General features: G+C 30.3%; 2 protein-coding genes across 10 annotated transcripts; one reads left to right on the forward strand and one right to left on the reverse strand.

Annotated features, from left to right (window-relative positions):
• The first annotated feature begins 369 nt into the window (after window positions 1-369).
• LOC110612741 lies at window positions 370-10,163 on the forward strand. Of its 5 annotated transcripts, none has more exons than XM_021753517.2 (14): window positions 370-579; window positions 1,377-1,476; window positions 1,890-2,017; window positions 2,103-2,253; window positions 2,357-2,466; window positions 2,804-2,887; window positions 2,971-3,019; window positions 3,140-3,231; window positions 5,574-5,712; window positions 5,989-6,068; window positions 6,137-7,644; window positions 8,663-8,776; window positions 8,853-9,601; window positions 9,870-10,163. In XM_021753517.2, exons 2-13 carry the CDS (start codon window positions 1,384-1,386, stop codon window positions 9,425-9,427), a joined length of 3,123 nt encoding a protein of 1,040 aa, XP_021609209.1. In that variant the 5' UTR covers window positions 370-579; window positions 1,377-1,383; the 3' UTR covers window positions 9,428-9,601; window positions 9,870-10,163. The 5 variants fall into 5 exon arrangements, with proteins under 5 accessions (XP_021609209.1, XP_021609211.1, XP_021609212.1 ...); XM_021753519.2 differs by having other exon boundaries at window positions 8,666-8,776; XM_021753520.2 differs by having other exon boundaries at window positions 5,580-5,712.
• Window positions 10,164-15,749: 5,586 nt separating this feature from the next.
• LOC110613860 (ethylene-responsive transcription factor RAP2-7) lies at window positions 15,750-20,323 on the reverse strand. Of its 5 annotated transcripts, none has more exons than XM_021755218.2 (10): window positions 19,083-20,310; window positions 18,675-18,700; window positions 18,528-18,558; window positions 18,343-18,430; window positions 18,100-18,245; window positions 17,840-17,884; window positions 17,626-17,729; window positions 17,378-17,502; window positions 17,004-17,111; window positions 15,750-16,523 (listed from the first exon to the last, which is right to left on the reverse strand). In XM_021755218.2, exons 1-10 carry the CDS (start codon window positions 19,637-19,639, stop codon window positions 16,239-16,241), a joined length of 1,515 nt encoding a protein of 504 aa, XP_021610910.1. In that variant the 5' UTR covers window positions 19,640-20,310; the 3' UTR covers window positions 15,750-16,238. The 5 variants fall into 5 exon arrangements, with proteins under 5 accessions (XP_021610910.1, XP_021610912.1, XP_043812058.1 ...); XM_021755220.2 differs by having other exon boundaries at window positions 15,750-16,520; window positions 19,083-20,309; XM_043956123.1 differs by having other exon boundaries at window positions 18,659-18,700; window positions 19,083-19,158.
• Between the last annotated feature and the right edge of the window lie 4,492 nt (window positions 20,324-24,815).

Here is a 24,815-nt window from a genome sequence, read left to right on the forward strand (position 1 = left end):
TAGTTTTCTCAAAACCCATTATATGCAGATGGAAATATACAAAAAATTAAAATTAAAATATGCAAATTAATATCAGCCATTCGATTCAAAAAGGCAGCACACGTGGATCTTAGATCTCACCAGGTGGCCCACTGATAAAGAGTCGGGTACAAATCTAAAGGCCAAAAATGAAGACCACAAAAAACCAACATCAACCGTAGGATTTCAAAACCATCCACGTGTCAGTTGCCACAGATGATTCGTAAACCGGAGAGAATCCACAAACTGAGAAGCTGTCCCAACTCGGAGTCGGGGGGGATAATATCGTAAATAAAGGAAAATCAAAGGGCAGAAAGAGGAAGAAAATAATATTTAAACGACAGCGACGCAGAGATGAGAGAAAGGCAGCAGCCAAAAAACCCATCCAAACAAACAACACAAGAGCCTTCACGCTCTCTATCTCTCTATCTCTCTATCTCTCTGCACCTTTAAAAAGCTTCTTGTGGTTTTCTTCTCTCGCTCCCTCCCGTTTTTTCATTTCTCTACATCATCGTCACAGATTCTCTCTCTCTCTCTCTCCATCTTCTCGATCCCGAAACTGTAAGTCTTAAAAAAGCCCTAATTTTTCCAATCTTACCCCTCGATCTTCGTCTTATTTTTCTGGATCCCTAATTTTTGCCTCCAATATAAATAAATTATTATCATTTTTTCTACTTGATTTCTTTTTTTGATGCGTTTGGCTTTGATTTTTATGTGTTGCATGCAACCGATTTGGATTTTGAGGTGTAATTTTTATTCATTGTATGCGAATTTGACAAACTTGATCTGCGATTTAGCTGGGTTTCGTTTTGCCATTTTATTTTTGATTGGTCATTGTTTTTGCTGTGTAGATAGAAATGGAAGCAAATAGGGGTATTAGGGTTTGATCGCTCTGATTTGTGGATGCAATTGTGAGTTTAAATTGTGTAGGCTCGACTTAATTCTGGATTGGACATTTTGGCTGGGTTCTGAAAACGTTTTTAATTTTTTGTCAATAACTTTTTTTTAAAAAAAATTTTGAGTTGGATGCGATCGCTGTAATGGGAATGCGGGACCCTTATCCCGCACATTATAGTAATGGGGTTGCTGTTTAATTATTGGTTGGAGAACAAGAACAGTAAGATATAATACAACTATTGAATCATCTGTTTTGCGCCTTTAAAGTTAGAGTTTACTTAAAAGTTATGTGAAGGGTTTTATACTTGTATTTGCTGTCTGGTTTATTGAATGATTGCATATTTGGGTTCTTCTTCTTTATTTTTATTTTTTAGTTTTCTGGGAACTACTGCTAGTCGGGGGCTTTATATATTTTTCTAATATTGCACTGGTTGTTTTTCTCTATAACTGTTCTTTTCCAGGGCAACCATGAGCGACGAAGGAGAAAAGACCTGCCCACTTTGCGCAGAGGAGATGGACTTGACTGATCAGCAATTGAAGCCTTGTAAATGTGGTTACGAGGTGTGTGATACTTGTTTAAAAAAAAACTTGGTCATAGGTAATTGTTATGGCAGTTCAGGTTGCATGTATTGAGTTATCCCTGAATTTCCTCCGATTATCATTACATCTATGGTTTTATTTTGATCAATGCGATTTACTTTAGTAGTGACTAGTGTTATTGTTTTCTTTTTGTCTAATTGTTGTCACTCTTCCCCTAGGTTGAGAACCTACAAAACCATTTTTTGTGGTCTATATTGCATTGAGGGGATGAGGGGGAAATTTTTATTCTACTGTTTTTAGTGTCTTTATTAGCTTTCTGATGTTGTAATTTGTCAATCATTGGCATATGCTTCTTTGTTCCACTTGTTCTCTATAATGTTTAACAGCTGATTAAGTTACTCATGCATATTGTGGTCTCTCTTTGCTTCTGGCAGATATGCGTTTGGTGTTGGCATCACATAATGGACATGGCAGAGAAGGATGATACGGAGGGGCGGTGCCCAGCATGTAGGGTTCCTTATGACAAGGAGAAGATAGTAGGGATGGCGGCTAGCTGTGAAAGGTTGTTTCTGCATTAACTGATTCTGTTGATATCTAGTTGTTTGTTTATTAGAAGATTGTATTGATATCTAACTTCTGATTCCAAGATTGGTGGCTGAAATTAATGTTGAGCGTAAGAAGTCACAGAAAGCAAAGACAAAACCGTCTGAAGGAAGAAAGCAACTCAGCAGTGTACGGGTGATCCAGCGAAACCTTGTGTACATAGTTGGGTTACCTCTTAATATGGCAGATGAAGATGTAATTTCACTCTCTCAATCACTCAATTTTTTAGTTGTTTCATATCTCCCTCTCTTTCTCTCTTGGATGACTTGCTGAAAGGATTTTTTCCTTTTTTGGGCAGCTTCTCCAGCGCAGAGACTATTTTGGCCAGTATGGGAAGGTTCTGAAAGTGTCCATGTCTCGAACGGCAGCTGGTGTCATTCAACAGTTTCCAAACAATACTTGTAGTGTGTAAGTGTAAATGCCTTCACCATTTGCTGTTAAATTTTTTTTTTTTACCGTTTGATTGATGTGCTTCTTACTGTGGTCTATGGGGCTTCTTCATTGAAACTCCTACTCGGCTGTTGGATTTCTTGATTTTAAGTTATTGATGCTTGTGAGTTGTAAGAACAGTAGAAGACCGAATTTTCCCAACCTCATTTTTTTCTTTATTTATTGTATTATTTGAAGTATGGTTTCTCTCCCTTGTTTTCTTCATATTTTCTAATCATTCAATACAATTGTTGTCCCTTGTTCTTTAAAGGTTCTTAGTTCAATTCTTTTTTTTTTTGTATTTAAATATTTACAGATATATAACATACTCAAAGGAGGAAGAAGCAATTCGTTGTATTCAATCTGTACATGGATTTGTCCTGGATGGTAGATCTTTGAAGTATGTGCATCTTTATTTCTGAAACATCTTGTGCATGATAGGTTCAAGGGTTTATATATGCTAAAAATTTGGGGAAATTTCAGGGCATGCTTTGGGACCACAAAATACTGTCATGCATGGCTGAGAAACGTGGTATGGTCATTTGGTTTGATCTTTTCTCTTCCATAGGCATATGGAATGCTTTGCCAGATATTCTGAGAGAAAGAGATGAATGGTGTATATTTAATTGGGAATAATTTTGTTTGTTTGCAGCCCTGCACCAACCCAGATTGTCTATACTTGCATGAGATAGGTTCTCAAGAAGACAGTTTTACGAAAGATGAGATAATATCGGCATACACCAGGTATATTTGTTTTCTGGTTGATTATGTTAGTGATTTGAATTTATTGTGTCATGAATGGGAAATTAGATTTCCATTGGCTTAATTACTGTGTAGAGTAGGATGTTCGATTTTGATTTGATATGGTTCTATGTATGAAATTGAATCAGAACTAAACTTTCAGTTATTTGATTTTTTGGAACCAGACCTGGGATCAAACTTTTCGATTTTAAATTTGGTTTTAATTTCAGTCCATATCTTGATAGTTATATCTAAAGGCATAAAAGGTTTGTTTGGTTGGGCTAACTTAGCAAGGGAAGTTTTCAAATTCTTTGAGATCGTGAAATGTTGGCTTGCTTGATTGCCATGACTGCACAACTTTCAGGAAAGTTGATGGGTTTCACTCCCTTTCGATATAGGAAGTAAATTCTCCTTCCTAACCCAAGGAGCTCCAAGTTATTAAGCATTAAAGGCTCATATTTCCAACTTTATCCCTCTTGTTTTCACTGTAGTAGAGTATTTTGCTAAAGATTTCCAAAAAATTGAAAAAACAATCGTGATATAATTTTGTATTTTGGATGCATTTGAATAAAGAAGTTAAATTGTTAAATTCATCTAAATATTTTGTAGAAAATTTTATTACATTTTGTTTATTATTGTTACTATGGTTAAAAAATTGAATATTGATTATTACATGTGTTTGTTTTCTTATTTTTCAAAATGAGTTGAGTATTTGTGCAATGTAGAATACGCTCTATAAATTGAATATTTCAAATTCTAGACTTATTTTTAGAGTGGGGAATGTTAGTTTTATAGTCAACTTCTCATTAGTACTCTTTTACTTCTTGGTATTTAATATACCAATCAAACATATCTAAATCATAATTCTTGTAAAATAACTTCTCTGGAAGTGTCTACTTCCACGTTAAATGGTTTACATTAATAATAAATATAGGTTCATTCGGTTGGGACAACAAGCACACTTGGAGAGCGCAGCACAATGAAGAATGTATGCTGCCTTAGGTAAGGATGAATAGCCCCCGAATAAGTACTCTATGGGTTGGGCCTTTAGCAGGTGTATTGATAGAGAGATCAATCGTTTTTTCCCTTATGCGTTGACATTCCCTTTTTTGTTTCATTTTAGTTATCAAATCAACGTGCATGCTTAGGTGGGTAGGTTGATTTGGGCAACCCATACTTCTCTCTTGCTTGAAAAAGATGAAACTAACACTCACCATCGATGAAAGACGAAGAGCGCAGAGTGTTATAGTGTGTGTGTATATATATATATATATATATTATATAATAAATAATAGAATAATCTATATAATAAATGATAATATGATTTGATATAGAATATATATAATTGATAATATATATTATAAAATTCGTAAGACTTTGGACGCTCCTTGTCCTAAGAGCTAGGCATTTGGTTACCTTTGTGGATCTCATGCTTTTGCGCTATGTTACTGAAGACCTTTCTTTACAAAATTTGTGGATCAGAGGTTTCAATGTGTTAGGGCTTAGGCTTCTTTAATTCTTTACTTTTTTGGAGGCTCTGTTACCGGGGGGGTTTAGATGGTGGCTCCATGAGGAACTTCGGGGCCATCAATTTCGGAAGATAGCCAAGCTCCAAGTAGGGAGAGCGGGTCAGACTTGCATGAGAATTCGTTTGCCTTCATGCTGTATCAGCAGGGTTTAGGGAATGCTTTGAAGAGAGTGGTGGAATGGTTAGAGCTGTAAGTCAACCCACACGAGGTGTCATCTCTCAAGCTTTGCAGCACGTATCCAATACGAATAAGGATCTTCTATGGAAGGTTGATACATTGTATCGATATGTAAAATACAGGATTTCCAATCCTAGCAGAAGAAGGAGATGCACTATCTCCCTTCAACCCTTTAGCACAAAGAAGGGCATCTTTTTCGATTTTGAAAATGCACGTATGGTATGGTCCTTTAGTTCTGTTGGAGCCCCTAGAGCCATGTGCAACCCCAATTTTGGAGGACATTATTCTTGGGCTTTCTTCTTACATATTGAGTAGGTGGAATATTCATATATTGAGAGTTCATTATACTTCGAAGTTGAGTCAGCAATATGAATGTTTAATTGTCTGTCTTATCTTTGTTTGACATTGCAGCGCATTTTTCTTTCATTTTTTGTTTGGGTTCTTGTAAAGTTGATTTTAACTTGCTAAAATGAAATCTAAATTTCCAGTGTACCTGCTTTACCCCTGTCATTTCCCTGTTATCTCTGCTTTTTCCATATTAATATTTTACCTTAAAGCTGATGTGTTGGCATTTTGTTGCTTAGGTTTTTATTTTCTTGAAATCTTTTTCTTTGAATTTAACTCGTGATTGTTTTGAAGGAGTAGGGTTCAACAAATTACTGGTGCAACAAACAATATGCTGCGGCGTTCAGGGAGTATGTTGCCTCCACCTATGGATGATTATAGCAGCAATAGTTCTGCTGCTGTAGCGAAACCTATAGTAAAAAATACTTCAAATGTAAGATTTTGTTGTTTGTATTATAAATTATGCAGCAGAACTCTTTTTATTTGGGGAAGAAATTAATAATAGGATACTAAATTGCAGTTCCTGTTATATTATCCCTATTTCCCTTTTTTACTTGAATAACTGAATAATGAAAAAATTTTCATTTCCTCAATACTTCTCTCTTTATGAAGATAATTTAAGTACTGATATGTTGTTTGCATAACAGAACACTGAGACGTGTCCCTGTAGCTTTCGGTGGTTTAATATTTTTATATATTTATCTTGCAGAATACAATTAGTATAAGCAAGGGTTCTCCTCCAAATGGAAGCTCCGGCAGATCTATTGCACTTCCTGCTGCAGCTTCATGGTATGTCAATCACTTATGTGTAGCCTTAACTTTTGATTGTCAGCCTTCCTGAATAGCTGTTGTACCAGGGGGATGCGTGCTGGTAGTCAGCCACAGACTGCTGCTAATTCAGCATCTTCAAATGGACCTAATAAACCAAAACAAGACGTTGTTAATGGCACATTAGGTTTATCAACAACAGTAGCAAGTACAAACCAGGCTTCTACCTTGCATAGTGATGTTGGAAAAAGGGCAACTTGGAATGAAGATGGTCAAGCCACCAGTGGTAAAGGCAAACAAGATCCATTGAAATATGTCAAACCTAATGTTCAAGATGATCCCGTTATATATGTCAAACCTAATGTTGAAGATTTTCTAGCCAATATGCCAGATAAACCATCCACTACTGATGGTGCTGTTGCTGAAACATCGAGTAATCACTCATCTAGTCCTCCAGCTAAGCACAATGACTGGGGCTCTCCTTTGTTGTCAAATGGTACAGATTCCTTTCTTCATGTTGTGCCATCTTCCGGGCATGAACAGTTGGGAATTAGTTCTACTGATAAGGAATCAATAAAGACTGACAATAATTTTAGAAGTCAACTTTCTGGTTTAATGAGAACTAGTAGTCCTCTTACAGATCACAGTGTGACAAAATTGCCTTTATCGCCTAGCAGTCAAGGATTACAACAATCATATCCTGATCAATATAGAGAACCTTTATCTTCACCAGGAACTGAGAAAATTTATTGTCCAAGAGAACAGAAGCCTGATTGGAGAACAGATCCTCAAATTCAAACAGTTACTAATAATGTTTCTGAGGTGGAGGAGGATATAATATCATTTGATAATCAGAGACTCAAGGATCCAGAAGTTGTAACTCGGACTACATGCATGCCAAATTCAGCTAATTCACTCCATATTTCAAATAATTCAAGGTCGCATTTGCAACATAATGATCTTTTTGGTGCTGCTAATCTAAATTCTGATCCTCTATTCATGGATAATAGATTTGTTGACAACACACTTATGCATGCATCTAGCAACACTGTAATGTCAAATGGATATCATGAGAAATTGCTCGGCAGTGCTGCTGGTTTGGATAGAAACATAGAGCATTCCTTCTCTCTTCCAAATGAAGGGGAAGCAGGCCAGCTCATTGAAAATTTTCCAGGGGATGCAACATCCTTGGATGTGGGTGAGAGCAGCATAATTTCAAATATATTATCACTCGACCTCGATGGATGGGATGATCCATTGACTTCACCTCAGAATTTGGCCAAGTTGTTGGGTGAAACTGATAAACAGCCTAGCTCTCTAAAAATGTCGGGTTCTTGGAAAGTTCAAAATAACAATCAGTCAAGGTTCTCTTTTGCAAGACAGGAAGAAACGAGAAATCAATTTGTTGACGTGGATCCATCTTTTAGTGTTTTCGGAAAGTTGACAAAGAATCTCTCAGTTAATCAGAATTTTTCAGAAAAAAGAAAATTGTATTTGGATAAGGCTGGGATGAGTAATGGTTTCTCTACCTGTACTTTTGAGGAATCTGAAAATTTTACCAGTGGTCCTTCGGTTTTCTCTTCTAATAAGCCTTCTGGTGAGTATATTTCTTCTTTCATTCATGCTTAAAGCCCAACATGTTTCTTGAACCAAATGTAGTTGTTCATTATCTTGTATTGGTATGTTTGTCAATTTGAGAACTGAGGGTGAGAGGCTGAGAGTACAAGATTGATTACTGGATTTCCATCTGTATATGGAGCTTGCTATTTGTGCATGGCTTAGAAACAGGGACGGGACCATTCAAATAATAGGGACCATTCCCATTCTCTTTTCTTGATTGCTAAAATTGAGGCTTAATAGAACATTAATAATGGTAGCCGGGATGAGATTGGTTGATTATGATCATCAAATTTTTATTTTGTTTCTATTGTTCAGGCAGTTGGATTTTTGTATTTATGTGTTGTCCACATTGTGTTGCCACATTCCTTTTTAGCACTAGAGTCAGTAGATTAGTATGTTTTATGCTTTTGGTAACAAGCATAAAATGCTGAAAACTTGTGCTACTCTTCAGTCTGTCTTTTAAAACTTGTTTAATGTTGTGCCCCCTTGGAAGCAAAAAATGAGGGCTTTTGCTGGGTTACAAGTTTCTTTGCCATTTTTTTCACTAGTTGGGAAGTTTGGATGTTGGATTTCCTGGAATGAAGAGTTTTGGGTTTCTGGTGTTGTTGGTAGTGTGAAAAATCTTGGCTGTCCAAGAATTGAGGACAACTTATGCTTCATATGTTCATAGTTAAAGAACCCTTTGTGTAGGATACTGGATTGCAAGACATTATAATTTGACAGCTTATTAGCTGTTTTCGAACTTGGATGTTTTAAGCAATATTTATGCACTTCTTGTAATATTAGAACTATTTGCTACTAGGCAATCTTCAAATGAATTTTTTTTAAAAGGAAATATGATCGCTTTTGGTTCCTCACATAGTTCTTTAGTTACACCTTTGCAGAGGGTGTGATATTTTGTCTGTATTTTTGTGTCATTCACCTTTTGGATTGAAGATTTTTTTTTTCCTTTTTGTGTGCTTGTTAATATACTGAACATTAATTTCATTATTTAGCAGTTTCAAGAGCCCAAATTTCTGCCCCTCCTGGATTCTCCACTCCTAACAGACTTCCACCCCCGGGCTTTTCTTCTCATGAGAGGATAGACCATCTTTTTGATTCCTTATCTGGTTAGTTTTCATATTTGTTACCCAGCAAGTTTTTTGTTTCTACATCATAAGTTTATTTTATTTTTCTTTTATTCAGGGAGTCATTTGCTTGACTCGTCTTCCATGCTGAGAAATTCATATCAGCCACCCTCAACTGGAAATATCAATAGCAGTGGCGATATTGAATTCATGGATCCTGCAATTCTGGCAGTTGGTAAAGGGAGACTTCAAGGTGGGCTTTCCAATCCAGGCTTAGACATGAGACCAAGTTTCCCACAACAGCTAAGTGCGTTTGAGAATGAGGCAAGGCTTCAGTTATTGATGCAAAGATCTCTCTCACCCCACCAGAACCTGAGATATACTGAAATTGGGGATAGCTTTTCTTCTCTTACTGATTCTTATGGCATTTCCTCGAGGCTTGTGGATCAATCACAAATGAGCAATTTATCTCCTTTTATGCAAATGTCTCTTCAGCATTCTAGGAATGGACTTGTGTCAAATGGGCACTGGGATGGCTGGAATGAGGTTCAAGGTGGAAACAATCTTGGTGTGGCAGAACTATTGCGTAATGAGAGACTGGGATTGAATAAATTCTACGCTGCTGGGTATGAAGATTCCAAGTTTCGAATGCCAAGTTCAGGAGACTTGTATAACAGAACATTTGAGATGTGAAAGCTGTTGGAATGAGACAAATTTTTATCTGGCCAGCGATGGCTGACGAGGAAGCATAAATAACCTGTATGCATGTGGCTGTGTACTGAAGTATGGGGACTGACTCATGACTGGTCTCTTTGGGCAGCCTGATGAAGGATAAACTCTCGAAAATTGGGGTCTTGAAGGCAGCAGGTAATGATGATCTTTCTGTCTTTATTTATTTTATTTGTTTATGTGGTTACTTCATTGATTTGTGAGCAGTAGTTTCTAGTGCATTGTGGAAATAATTGGAGCTTTGGGTAACGTAATTGCTTCTTAATACAGCTCATGCATGTCAAAAAAGAAAAAAGTTATTCAGATAACTGGGGAAAGGGGAAGGTAACATGCATGGGAAGCAAAAGACGATAAGATGGTTTGATTAATTAATTTGCTTTTGGTGGTGAAAATTGTATGTTTACAGGTGGAGGAAGCTGCAACCTACATTTGATATATGAAGATTGTGCAACTGTGAAATGAGTGTATAATGTGAAACTGGCAGGTTCATCCTTCCAGTGGATTGAGTGTTTTGCTCCCTTGTTATATAGGCAAGTATAATTTTGGTTGCTACTCTCACAACTATAAAAATAGATGCAAAGTTTGAAAAATCCTCTTTCTTTCTTTCTTTCTTCATTTTGCCTTCGGCTGATCTCATTTCTATACTTCATATGAACCGAGGTTTACATTTGAAAATTAAAATCGGGGTGCTTTCGTGTGATTCCAAGTTGTCTGCTACTAATATATTTATTTTTTTCAATTATTAGTTTTAAAAACTATACTTTATCAGTCTTGAAAAGGATATATTTTACTTTTTTTTTTTTTTTCTGTTTCTTTTTAAATTATAGATCTGTTATAAGGCATATTTTGTTAGTTTAATATTTAATTTATTTTAACATAAATTGAAAATGTGAAATTTATTAGTTTCAAGAATAATTTGCTGTGGGAGTCTCGCATTGTGGGCTATTATTTTTTATTGTATTTATTTTTTTTCTTAAATTGTTTGAAGACAGAAGTCAATTTTGTGGGGTGACGTAATTTAATTATGGCAGTTTCTGGATTTGGGTTCTAATGAAAATGTGGATGCATATATTGAATTAGATCTTCTTTTTCTATAATCTAGCTGTACTTTAATAATGAAATTGAATCAAATTGATTGGGGAGGAGTTTCGTTTTTTTTTTTTCTTTTTTTGAAATAAAGAAATTATCTGTCAAATTGTTGAATGCGTTAAATTAAACATAATGGACCTAATCTTGTTATGGAACAAAAAAGTAATTTTCGCTGTTAAAAAAAGAGGTGTATTTAGCGAATTAAAGAGAAGGCAGTAGTACTTCTGATTAATTAATATGATGTAGTTTTATAGTCATTGCTACATGATCATGTTTGATTTCATTTTATAATATATAAACTTTATCCATATATCAATAATTTTGTAGAAATTCAATTCAATTTAATTTTTTTATTATCTAATTTTAAATGAAAAATCTTAATATAAAAAATTAACTGAAAAATTTTCAACCTTTACATCATTTTATATTTAAATTTAAATAATTAAATTTTATATAAATTAATTCAATATTATTTAAATGGATTAATTGTTATTTTTAAAATGTAAGAATTTACTTGACCTTTTAAATGTAATATTTTATTATTTTTTAAATATATATTAATTTTATATATAAAAATATTTAGAATTTTAATTAATCTGATATATTTAATTTTAAAAAGCTAAATTTCATTTGAATGGTAGCTGGATTTTATAATTTGTAATTTAATTTTAAGAATAATAAAAATTTTATAATAAATATATTGTTTATGCTGTTAATTTTTATTAAATAATATTTGCTATAAAATATTTTAATTATTATTATTAAATAAAATTTATTATTATATAAAATATAAACGATGTATTTAATAATTAAGTTATTTATATTTAATTTTAATTTTAAAATTAGTTAAATTAAAATATAAAAGAATATAAATGTGAATATTTTTCAACTAATTAGGCTATAAAAAAAAAATTAGTAACATGGTTGGGGAGATGATTGGTTATATTAATGCTATTGGTAATGGAAAGGATCATATACCTATTTCAAATAACTTGGCTGACTCATTTTAAGACCATGGAGAATGACAGGAATTGAACCCCTGGCCTACATGAGGACTAGAATCTGAACTTACAAAATTATGTCAAAATGAATCTCTCTCTGATATTTACTATTTTAATGATTAGTTGTCCTGAGACTTTTGTATTAATTATGAATTTTATTTGACTCTTTATTAATACCACACATTCATAGCTTCTAGAATTTGGTCTCCTTAAAAGTTTCCACTGGTGGCTTGCTTTTCAAAAGTTTTAATTTATTGATATTAAAATTAACTTTAGAATCAAGAAATTCCCAAAACATCCTCTGCCAATGGGTATAGCTATGTCCTCTATGAAGAGTAATGGAGGTGGGAGGTAGATAATCCAACTGGATTTGGACCCAAATGTGGTTCAAAACCTACCCTATTGACATATCTAAGGTGTTGTCATATTGGTATGAACAAGGAAACCTAGGATATATTAGGCCTGTTTTTGATGGATATGGAGGAGGAATACAAGGTTTGACCAAAAGCTAGCCCCTATGCTATATGGGATGTATTCTCTCATTTTCCAAACAACCTAATTGCTTTGTAATTATGAGTTATGAGAGTTAATAGATTTATTGTAGTAAATTTTGCCACTACTAGGATTTAGGGCTATTCAGTACGATTCTTGCTGACAATTATAATTGAAGCTAAATAACCTTTGATTTTTCGTTTCTTATTTAACTTTAATTTTAATATTAGTTTAAATTTTAAAATAAAATTATAATATTTTTATATTTATTTTAAAATACTATATAACTAATATCAAAATAATAATGAAAATAATAGTACTAATATTTAAACAAGAATATTATAATTTTATATACTATTCTCAATAAAAATATTATTATTATTATTATATATACATAATTATTAATTATATAATTTTAATTAAAAAATTCATGTGTAATTAATATACAAAAATATATTATATTAGTGATTCGCTCACATTTAATTATAAAGTGGTTAATACATTATAATTAAAATAATAAATATATATAATCTATTTAAATATAATAAACTATAATTAATTAATTAGATTATTTAAATTATATTGTTAAAATTTTTTAATAATTGATTAGAATATATAATTATTTTATAATATTATTAATAACTAATTTATAGTTGAGAGAGTTATATTTAAATTATATAAATAATTTAATTTATAAAAATTGTTAGATGATATTAAATATAAAAATAATAAAAAGGAGAGTGTATTACATATATAGTCGCAATGGACCAAAAACTCTTAAATAATTATTTTATTATACTCTTATTTATTTATAAATTTATACTATATATTATTCAACAATTTATAAAATTTAAATTTAAATTCTTTAAATAGAATTTTAAAATTTTAATGATATAATTTATAAAATTATATTAAAATTATATAAGATATAGAATATATTATTAAAATTATATGATAAAATTATAGTATTATTAAAATTATTAAAAATATATATATAATTAATTTTAATTATAGTATTATTAAAATTATATGATAAAATTATAGTATTATTAAAATTATTAAAAATATATATATAATTAATTTTTAATATAATTCTAGTTCGATATGATTACGGTTCGATTTCAATATAATTCTTAATAAAAAATCAAAATCATATAATAAAATAAATTCAATTCGATATGATTTATTTTCGCAATATCAATTTTTTTTTTTTAATTTTAGTATAGTTGTTAATTTCTTTCGAGATAAAAAAATTCGTGCACATCTCTCACGGCCATGAAATACAATGGCGTCTTGGAAGCTAAAAAGATAGAGCTTATTTATTAAAAATATGATTTTTTTAATTAAATTGCAATTTAAAATATAATTTTATAATTAAAAGTCCAAGAGAGTGATATATATACACTCCTGTATTCACATTTTAGTAATTAAATTATTTGTAATTTAAAAATTAAATAAATAAATAACACTAGAATAAAATTAAAGAATAAAATAATTTCTTTTAAAGAGATGAAAGGCAAATTATACATTCCCTTATATTTTATTTATCAAGCCGAACAATTTTTTTTTAAAATGAGGCTGTTGAAAGACTATAATTATCCAATCCAAAATCAAAATTTTTATTTCATAAAATGAGAATCAATTCGAATCGAATGGTAAGATCTACTAAAATTTTTAAAAATTAAATAAAAATAATATATATTCTAAAAATAAGTAAAAATATATATTATAATCACATATCAAAATTATCATTTATTTATTTAGAAATTTTCTCCAATATGTATTATATTATACATTACATTTTTGTGTTATAAATTATGAATTTTGAAATTAAAAATAATAGTTATCATCATAATTTTTATTTAAATTTGATTATATAATTAAATAGTAAAAAAATATATTAAAATATTATTAATATAAATTATTATAACTTAAATAATATAATTAATTAAAAAAAGATAAAAAAGAGAAAAAAATATTGAAAAAAAAAACTAATGGAAGATTTTATATATACTTTTTATGATAAAAATGAATAAAAACTTTAATTTTAAAAATATAAAATTTAATAAAATCTTTATAAATAATTAAAGAGATAGGATGAAAATTAGGTTGATTTATATTTCAACTTATTCGTTATCATTTTTTTTAATTTAACCACAATTCACATGCTCTATAAATTTGAATTATTAAGATATAGAAAGTATATATTAATTTTTAAAAGTATATAAAATTTTACTTCAATTAATTTTTCTGCATTAATAATATAAGGTATATGAAATTTGAAGGAATAGCTTGGAAAAGACAAAATATTCATGCAACTTAGCATATAATTGCTCGTTTTTTTAAATATTAATTCAATTTTTTATTAAAAAAAATGCTAAATTAAATTTTAGATGCTCTTAAAATTAAAAAAATGGATGATTGCACTTGAACCATGCCCGATACTAAATGATTTCAATACTTTGTTAGAATATTTGTACTTATTAATTATTTATGTTTTTATATATATTTATTAATTTTATATAAGGCCAACTTTTTTCTTTGAAATTTTAATTTTTAAGTAAAATTAGATTGAATATAAATTTATTTTTAATAGATGACTATTTATTATATTTTTGAATAAAATTTTAGCAGATTGATCTTACTTGTTAAGACTTTAGCACTCTAAACATGAAAGGTGAGCATTTCTTAGCGTGAGTTGATATTTAGGTTTGCTTAGCTTTAGATCATCCTAGGGGCTGATAGCTTGTACCGGAGACACTAATATGGGTGCTCTATGTTTTCGACTTGTGAAGGTTAGGCTGCCATTTAACATCCAAGGGTCCTTTAAAACACAGGATGATGGCTTTTGTGTCTCTGAGACTCTCCTGCCTGGCTACTGTTGCTTAATTTGACTCCTCTATTGAATCTCAAAATTTATTTAGTACTTTGCCTCCTAGCTCGTACTTTGAGTTTTGTTTGTTATCTTGAACCTTCTGAGGCTTTTGCCTGATGGATCTGCTCCTTCGTTTTCAGGAGGATAGAGCTGTCAATAGTGGTCTGTCTTCTTTTTTCGAGAATAAAGACATACAGATCAATAATCGAATCCTAATCAAAACCATAATAATTTTGACAAACTTCCTTGATGGTATATAAATCCACACACAATTATCGACACACACCTATCAATAACCTATGTGAATGGAGCACACCCCAAAAGATCTCAACTCAAAACTCATGTTACATCATGCACATACACCGACCAACCTTCAACTTGAATGATCTGTCTTCCTTAGCTAGGCTTTTGGCTTGAGCTTGTGATTCTAGGTTTTCTTGTGTCTGTTATTTTTATTAGCATGTATTTGGGCCTTAGCCTTTATTCTCCTATCTTTGAAAAAAAAAAAAAAAAAAAAAAAGCTTTTCGTTAATTGTTTGTGATACTAAGGAAAGGTACCTTTGAAAGGAGCTTTTTGGTGATGTAACCCTTTTTGACAAAACTAGAATTTTTATAGCATTGCAAGTGGTTACTAGCTGATACCCACACATATTGTTTTGTGCCTTTCAAAGTCGCAATCAAGCAGTCAGGACAATTTGATTTGCAAGATATTTAGGACAAAGATCCCATTTTCCCCATTAGTGGAAATTACCTTTTGTCAAATAACATTTTGACATCACCCTATCAATCTCTAACCTCTTGTGCAAAACAATGTTTATCACTCAATAAGGAAAGAATGGGAAACAACTTTTCTCATTTGGGTTCCTGTCCCACTTGTAAAGAGCTTTATGTAAAAAATGTACTATGCGTTTTAGTTGTACTCCTAAAATCTTCACACTTTTTTTTTTTGCCAGTAGTAAGTGGAGCATATTTTTGCTACTGTTACGAGGTATTGCACAATCATAATCCAACTTGTGGGGCCTCCAAGGATTGAACCAAAGCAGCAAAATATCAAACGGCAGAAAAAGCACGGGGAAAAAGTTCATACACAACCATACGAGGAGCTGCAATCACATGATAAGAATTTGTCATATTTGCTCAAAAACACGTGCAAATGGGCTTATAGTATTCTCACATATCCAACAAAGTAAAGATTTATCAAGAGTAAAAAATGCACGAAATAGCATATATCAAATCAATATTTTCAATCTATTATGATTATGAAGCTGAATGCCATTGTTTTTTTATTCTTACCTCCCCACAATGCAGAGGGAATCATTTATGGTGGTGTCTGCGGTGGCTTCACTAGACAGTAGAAGTGAGTGGCACTGGTTGCCATGGAAGCAGGTGGAGTGAAACATAGATTGTGGGCTGCTGGGTTGGGAGGTTTCGGTGGACGAATGGCAGCAGAGGGAGGTGTAGCCGAAAATGAGAATCCTGATGATGCTGCAGTAGAGAACAATGTTATTGGGGTGGCAGTGACCTGACCGTGCGTTTGCCACACCCAGTTGGGAAGTCCCTGTGAAGAACCCAATTCAATTCTCTTATCTGGAGCTCTTTCCTGCTAAAAAAATTTCTTTCAGTTATAATGGATAGAAGACGAGATGTCCAGGCGAAGATTTATTCTTAACCACAAAGTGCATGAGGTACATGCTAAGATGGTGTATTTTTCTACAGGTTGAAGCTCTCCTTTCCATTCCTAGAAATAACAACAGTTTGAAGAACATTCGATGCAGAGAAATTTCAAGCAACTACACCAGAGATGTTAACTGATTTTACTCCATATAACTACCAGTTATAACTGTTTTTCTGATGATACTCAATTTCTGGAAATGAATTTATAAAGTGGAAAATAAATTGAGTTGTTAACTTGTTATGTGTTGAGCTAAATTCATGCTTAAGAGTTAACAGCAAAAGCAAGATGTCAAATTCAGTTAAATGCTCAAAGAGAGAAATCCATTAGCAAATTCAGCAGCCAACAATGGGTCAATGCGGCTGTGGTTAGTAAATGTTTGGTCACTAGCAAGTGGCAACAATGAAATACCTCATTAGGAAAGAAACTAGGATAGACGCTGTTCCAGAACACTGGACGATCTGATATTAATGGCCCTTTGGAAGGCAGATCACCCACCATTAGAGCTGTTGAGTTCTCCTGAAGAAGTAAAATTTTGACTGCTTTAAAACTAAAACACATGTTTCATTGTAAACATAAAGGAATCTCCAAAGCTTTATAAAAATTTTCAACAACTAGGTAATGATTTAAAAGGCAAATGCCCATCACCAGTTAAGAAACCTCTAATAAAGGACAGAATCTTCCCAACTCAATATGAAAGATATAAATAGAAACCAAAGTACTCAAATATTCTCAAGTCAAAAGACCCGGAAAAGAGGGGAAAATAATCTCAGGTCAAATCTTACCCTTGCACTCTTGGTGTCCATGGCATAAGGGCCCAAGTGGAACTGTAGACAACTCTCGTTTTCCTTGGGGCCATCACCCAAAGAACGGGATATCCCCAAGTTCAGATCAAGATTGTGTCCAGTACCTGCAACAAAAATCCATTTTCAAGCTAAACTCAACTAGACCTTCACAAACCCATTTCTAAAACAAATTTTATTTAAACCAAAACCTCAGGAATAACAATTGCATATTATTAATCAAATAATACCTTCATTACTGGCTTCAGAGATCATCTCCCCTTCATATGCACTTGGCTCAAAGTTGGTCACTGCCTCCCTTCCATTACATTTGATAGCTGCCTTGTCGTAAGCCCTGGTTTCAGAAAATCAAAAGGGAGACATGTTGTGAAGAAGGAATGGTATTAAAGATGAGAATCCAGGATAATAAATTATCAGCAGAGTGTAATTTGTGATCATTAGGACCTTGCAGCTTCTACTTCACTGTCGAACAGCCCAAGATATATATACCTGCATGCAAGCACCATAATCTCCATGATGAAACACCATTGCCAATTATTTCTTCTTTGAAATAGGCAATTTTAGTATTGTTTTTCCATACAAGAAAAAAATAATTGAGAATTAATTTGAAACCAATTCTCAGTTTGCATGCGGAGAAATTTACATGTCAATAACTAACGATAGAAAAACATGAAACAAATCAGAGTCCTTAAATGATGCCTCACTTTTTGCCAAGGAATTGCCCCATTCTTGCTTCCCATCGACCACACTTATGCAGTGTCACCCCTCGGTACTTTGAGCTTCCTCTTGAGAAACCAGTGCTCTGGCGACGAAGTATGTGCACAAATTCTTCTTTAGTCAAATTCTTTACCTGCCAAGTGATTAGAGTTAGATGCTCGATAAGGACCCAATGAAACCACCATCAGAACAAGCTGAATTTACTCATACTGATATCATTATTATCCAACCTGTTTCAGATCCTCCTCATAATCTTTGAGACTGAAATTGATGTCAGCATCAACGCCCCTAAATTTGATAGCAGCTCGATCATAAGCTCTGAATGCAAAAATTAGGACAACATAGCTTGAATTAGGGAGAGGAGGAAAGAAAAAGGAGATGGAGGGGATAAGAACAAATTATCAATATAATTCACCTTGCCGCCGCATGAGCAGTGTCAAATCCACCTAAACAAATTCAACTTCAAAGTCAATTAAATATATTCCAAAGAAAATGAAAATAAACATTTTGTTGCTAATAAAACTTAATTATGATCAATAAACCGACCACATCACATCCATACCCAAATAGACTTGTTTCCCACAATCCCTGCAAGAAAAAATGAAAATAATAGAAATGATTAACAAAACCATCCAAATTTGGAAATTCAGTAAAACAAAACAGATCACTTTGGCGTTGAACATACTTTCTTCGCTAACTTAACTTTTCCGAAAGAAAATAAGTTCGACTGACATAAAATTTTCCAATAAAGACACCAAAAATTCAATTCATCCACAGTCCACACAACCAAACACATCCAAATTCAAAAAAATTCTGACCTAATCCTCAAGTAAAGAACGTAAAATTAAATTCAACCACCAAGTCAAAACCCATCAAAATTTACCGAGATCAACCAGGATTCTATTAGTCAACCAAAAAACACAAAACCGATGAACCAAAGAATAATAATAAAAAAATCAACATAAAATACCAGATATGAGATTCCCATCGTCCAGTCCTCCTATAGAAGGTGACTCCTCTGTACTGCGAGCTTCTGGACCTGGGTCCCCTCCTGCTCTTCTTAACATGCTGCGCCGGTGGCTGCACCACCCGCACCTCCCGCACCTCTCCATTACCAATGTCTTGCTTCCTTTCAAACGAGAGATCAATCCAGTTCCTAGAGGTGCCTTGCCCAATAGAATTCCCGTAATCCCCGCCAACTTCCTTCCTATTACCCACGGGGAAAAACTCCTTGGTCTCAAGGGCGACGTTTTCATTCTCCGTTACAGCACCACCACCCACTTTCAATATTCCGAAGTTGAAAGTGAATAAACTACTAGTATTGTTATTACTGCTATTAGTAGCATCACCTGTGCAGGCCCGTGTAGAGCACGAGTCGTCGTTGCTTGAGGCGTCCGCATTGATGATTGATGAATTAGACGTTCCCGATCCTTCAGAGTACTGGTACTGATACTTGTCCATCAAAACCACAGAGTTCGAGTTCTGAATCGACTCGGACGATTCCTCAGTCAGATTAAGATCCAACATAGCAGCAAAATTTACAAATTATCTTTAGACGCTACTCTTTTTCTTTTCTCACCTCACCCAAATTTACCTCAATTTTTAAGGCTAATTTAGCTCAAATAGCAACAAAAACAAAGTAATTCAGCTACGATGAACTCTTTTTTCCTTCTAAAACAATAATTAATCCAACGCCGGAGATCGATCGGATCGAAATTCCAAACGAAACAAAATTAAAGCATTGAAGGTAAATGAAAATAGAGCGAGGCAAAAAGAAAACAAATAGCAAAAATCTATTTACAGAAGGCGAGAGCAAGAACAAGTACGAAACCACCGGATAAAGTTTCCGTCCGCCGGAGAATAAGAATCTTATCTAGCAAGCTTTAAAAGGAAGTTTTCGACGGCGATTCGACGAAGGGTGAGGGAGGCCTAAGAATGGAGGAGTTGCATTAGTGGAAAAACCGGCGAGAAGGTAACAGACGGAGGTGACATCATCGGAGGCGAGCAGGTGGTTCCATAGAGAAAGAGGTGGGAGTGGGACTTGTAAAGGAACATCTCAGAGGGTGAATTGTAAGCTGGGAGAGAAAGAGAAGCAATTGACAAATAAATACATGTAACATTTTCCCTCTCATTTGAGCTTCAGATATAACCGGCTTTGCCGGTCATCGGTCCTCCTTACTTTTTGGTTTGGGTATTCTTTTTACTTAGCTGCTGGCTGCCGCTACAGCATGACCATCATCTGCAGTCCAGGGAAAAATTATGATTAGGGCTGTTGGGTCTAACGCTAACAACTGATAATTGATAAAAGCTCGTTATTGGAAAAATACTATTTTACCCCTCTATCATAAAAACACTATTATTTAGTATTTTAATTTTAAAAAATATATTAAAATATTTATAATATTTTTTATAAAAATTATTAATTATTTTTAAAAAAAATTTTAACTATTAAATATTATAAAAAATTTAAAATATCTTTAATATAAATAGATTAATTAATATTTCAATTTTAAAAAATATATTAAAATATTTATAATATTTTTTATAAATTTATTAATTAATTTTTTTAAATTTTAACTATTAAATATTATAAAATTAAAATTTTAATTAATTTTTTTTTAAAATTATATGTATCGAAATATTTAACAATGAAAATTAATGAAAAATTAATTAATTAAATTTTTTTAAAAAATATTATAAATATTTAACATATTTTTTTTAAAAAATAACTAATAAATTTCTTTATATAAAAATTAAATAGTAAATTTTTATTATTAAAATATTAATTATTTTTCTATTCTAAAAATTTTATTTATGATATTATACTTATTTTATTATTACAATAAATAAATAAATAAAGAAAATAATATAAGTCTAACTATTACTATTGACCTGTTATATTGGTAATTAATTATAGTTTGTTTATATATGTATAGTAAAATCTTGTCCAACTGATGCAATTAATATATAAGCATATACATAGTATAATTTACTATTAAAAATCTATCATAATAATATGTATATTACACTATTCTCCTTTTTAAAAATTATTTAATTTTTGTTTATTTATTCTAATAATAAAATAATTATAATATAATAAATATAAATTGTTACATTTATTAAATAATTAAATAAATAAATGACACGATATAAAAACATATATATTTAAAAAAGGTAAATGTGGTTTTCTTATTTTAAAATAATTGTAAATAATTCTAATTTTATAAGTTTTCAAACTTAAATAGTTTATCTCTTATTTGAAATAAACAATTTTATAATAATTTAATTTAATTCAATTCTTCTTTTTAATTTTTTTATTTGCAATAGGAGAATTTAATTATTGTAATTTATAATTTTAAAGAAAATAAAATATATATGATTTTATAAAAAATTATTTATTTTTTTATAAAATAAAATCTTGTGAAATGAAAAATTGAAGCTTGTATAACTTTCTAATGCTTTCAAGAGAATTAAACTAAAATTAAATTAAATTATAATTCTTAATCCAATTGATTTTAGACTTGAATAAAAAAATAAAATTAAATTTATATTAGAATTAAATCAACTAATTGCATTTCGATTAAAATTGAATTTTTCAAAAAAAAAATTGCCTATTAAATTTATTCAAACTAAATTAATCAAAATTAAGCTAAAATCAAATTTAAATACTAAGTTTTAATTTAAAAATCATAAATCATAAAATTAAATAGACCTATCTGATCCAAAAATTAATTTAAGTGAGAGGAGTATCTAAAACTATTATAAAGTACAGATTACTCTTATTTTAAATAGACTATGTTAAAACATGAAATATTTATAAGAGTCAAATTAATGTGAATTTTTAATACCATATTAATAAAGATGTAAACGGATAGGGTACCCATAAAAATTAAACTATCCAAATTCAAATTCGATTTATATTAGTAATATATGAATTTGATTAAAAATTAATTTAAATTATCTGAATCAGTCCCAAACTCGATTATTATTATTTAAATAAAATTGAATTCATTTAATCTTATATATTTTAATTAATAATTTATATAAAAAATATTTTTCATTAATAATTTTTATTTAAAAATTTTAATATTTTTAAAAAATATTTAAATTTTAATTTTTAAATAAAAAATATATAAATTTATAAATATTATTATAAAATATATTTTTTATATTAAATTAATTATTTATATAAACGGATTTCTATAGGGGATATCCTATACATAAAATTCAAATGATTTTGAATCCGCAATTAGTATTTCTTTTAAACTCGAATCCGCAATAAATATTATTTTTTAAATTGAAATTCATCCTAAATCTGATTATAATAATTTAAATTCATTCTATTAAAATTTAGTCGAATTGGATATTGAAAATACTCATATCCGCTGTTGATCCCACATATTAAATTTGAATAAATTCTAATTTATTTTAAAATGTAGTTTAAGTGGAGAAATTATCTAGTTTTGATTAAAATTACTAAAAAGTATGTTAAGTGAGTCATGTGAAATTGGCCTCTAGTAAATATATGAATTTATAAATGCAAATATCAATTTATTTTTATAAATAAATTTATAAGTTAATTTTATCGGTTTAAAAGTTAAGATAAATACTTTTAAATAATTTTATTTTTTATAATAAGAAATTAGAAAAATAAAGACTCAATATTTAGTTTATTAAATGAATTAATCGCAGAATTAAATCAAGCTGCACATTAAAAAGCATTAAAAACAATTGATAGTTTTTAATTAAATAATCTGATGATAATTAACTTTTAGATTAAAAATGCATATTTTAATGGATTCAGAGACTTCGTTAATTAAATACATTAAAAACATTTAAGTTTCAATTAAATAATGTTTTTAATAATGAAAATAATAAGAGATTTTAAAATTTTATTTTCCTTTTCAACATTTTTCCACACAATAGTGTGCAACTGTAAATTATCATTAATTAATTTAGATTTATCATCATAATAAAAATAAAATTCATAGTTGTAACTATACAATTAAATTACCAGCATGAATTATGAGTAATTATTGAAATTATTAATGGGTGTTATGTATGATTAAAAAAATTATTATTTAATTTCTATAATATAAAAAATTTTTTAATTAATTTTTTAATTTTAAAAAATATATTAAAATATTTAACAATAGAAATTAAAAAATTTTAAAATAAGAAAATACCCATGCACCCACCAATCAGTGCGACAAACTCTTAAAAGTGCTTTCAATTTCGATAATGATAATATTTATAATTTATTATATAAAAAGCATTATTATATATATTAAAAAAATAATTATTATAGTTGATACATATAAATAGAAGAGACAGAAAAGAAATGATGGCGTCATTCTCAACAGAAAAATAAAATAAAAATAAAAAAATAAAAAGTAGAAGTGGACCATGGTGGGTCCCTTTCTTACTATTTCTAGATCGATCGATTTGTTGAAATAATTTATTATTCAATGTAATTTGTCATTTTTCTCAACCTTTTCTTACCTGATTTAGGTCACGTGCTTCCTATGTTGCATCTTTTTTTAATTTGGTTAAGGGCTACTTTTGGCAATTTGATCAAAAATCCTATTTTTTTAATTTAATTTCTCTAATACTAACTATAACTAGTTTTTTATTTAATTTAATTAAAACATGATTAATTTTTTTATTAGTGTGAATAAATATTTCTTAAATAAGTACTCTATTTTAATTATGAAAACATTATAGTATAATTATTTTCTAAATGCCAATTGAAATACATGAATTTTCTTGTAAAAAAAGTAGACAACTACAATTATTTTTTATATCTTAATTAGATTTCAAAAAACTAGTTTCCCCAAATTCATTTTAAAAATTAATATATATAAACACAAAAATCTTTCATTTTTTTAATAAATTAAGTTATTTTACTAAAATAAAATTAAAAAATTATATTACTAAAATTACTATTAATAAGTGAAATTAATAATGCGATAGAAATGTTATGACTAATTTTTATGAAGCTTTTGAATGCTTCAAGATTTAAGATGAGTTTAGGGTTTGATATTTTTTTTGGTAAGTTTATTCGTAGTTTGATTATTCCCTCTTTTTATTTTTTTTGTTTTTATCTTTTTCGAGTGCGTTCTAATGTGACTTTTACTTTCATATTGATAGCCTATTCATAAGTACGAGATTTTAATTCTCGTCAAATAATTATTTAATTTGCTTTGAGTTTTTGAACAGAATTTCTATTATTGCAGCCTTTACTCTCATACAGACTTTAGTGATTAGTCTAAGACTTGCTGCCTTCGAATTCTTTCAAATTCTAATCGACCCATAAATCAAATCTTGATTAGTCTGAATTCCATCTTATATGACACATTATGAGTATATATTATATTAGTTGAAACCTTTTTAAACTATTATATGTCTGACGGTTCAAATTTTATTAGGCATCGCTTTAATTTTTGTGTCATTTTTAAGATAATTATAAAATTAACATCGAAAATCTATTTATTCGTATAAAATTTTAATTCTCGTTCGACGGCTATTTAATTTTTTTTTTAATTTTTAAAATATAATATTTATTAGTACGAGTTTTGCTCTCGTACATATATTAATGATCGGTTAAGCCTGGCTACCTCCGGACTCTTTCAAACTCCATTAGTCATTACTTTAATTTTCTTGTGATTTTGAGTGTGATTAAAATTTGACATTTTATGTTTTT

Source organism: Manihot esculenta, chromosome 4 (genome assembly GCF_001659605.2).
Source record: "Manihot esculenta cultivar AM560-2 chromosome 4, M.esculenta_v8, whole genome shotgun sequence".
Taxonomy (NCBI): domain Eukaryota; kingdom Viridiplantae; phylum Streptophyta; class Magnoliopsida; order Malpighiales; family Euphorbiaceae; genus Manihot; species Manihot esculenta.

Excerpts from the sequence above, each read along its gene's own strand:
- LOC110613860 (XM_021755218.2), bottom strand. The coding sequence starts at position 19,639 with ATGTTGGATCTTAATCTGACTGAGGAATCGTCCGAGTCGATTCAGAAC. Across the intron at positions 18,559-18,674 it reads TGGGAAACAAGTCTATTTGG|GTGGATTTGACACTGCTCAT; the intron begins GTATGGATGTGA and ends GAATTTGTTTAG. Across the intron at positions 17,885-18,099 it reads GGGCAATTCCTTGGCAAAAA|GTATATATATCTTGGGCTGT; the intron begins GTGAGGCATCAT and ends GCTTGCATGCAG.
- LOC110612741 (XM_021753517.2), top strand. The coding sequence starts at position 1,384 with ATGAGCGACGAAGGAGAAAAGACCTGCCCACTTTGCGCAGAGGAGATG. Across the intron at positions 3,232-5,573 it reads ATAATATCGGCATACACCAG|GAGTAGGGTTCAACAAATTA; the intron begins GTATATTTGTTT and ends ATTGTTTTGAAG. Across the intron at positions 5,713-5,988 it reads TAGTAAAAAATACTTCAAAT|AATACAATTAGTATAAGCAA; the intron begins GTAAGATTTTGT and ends TTTATCTTGCAG.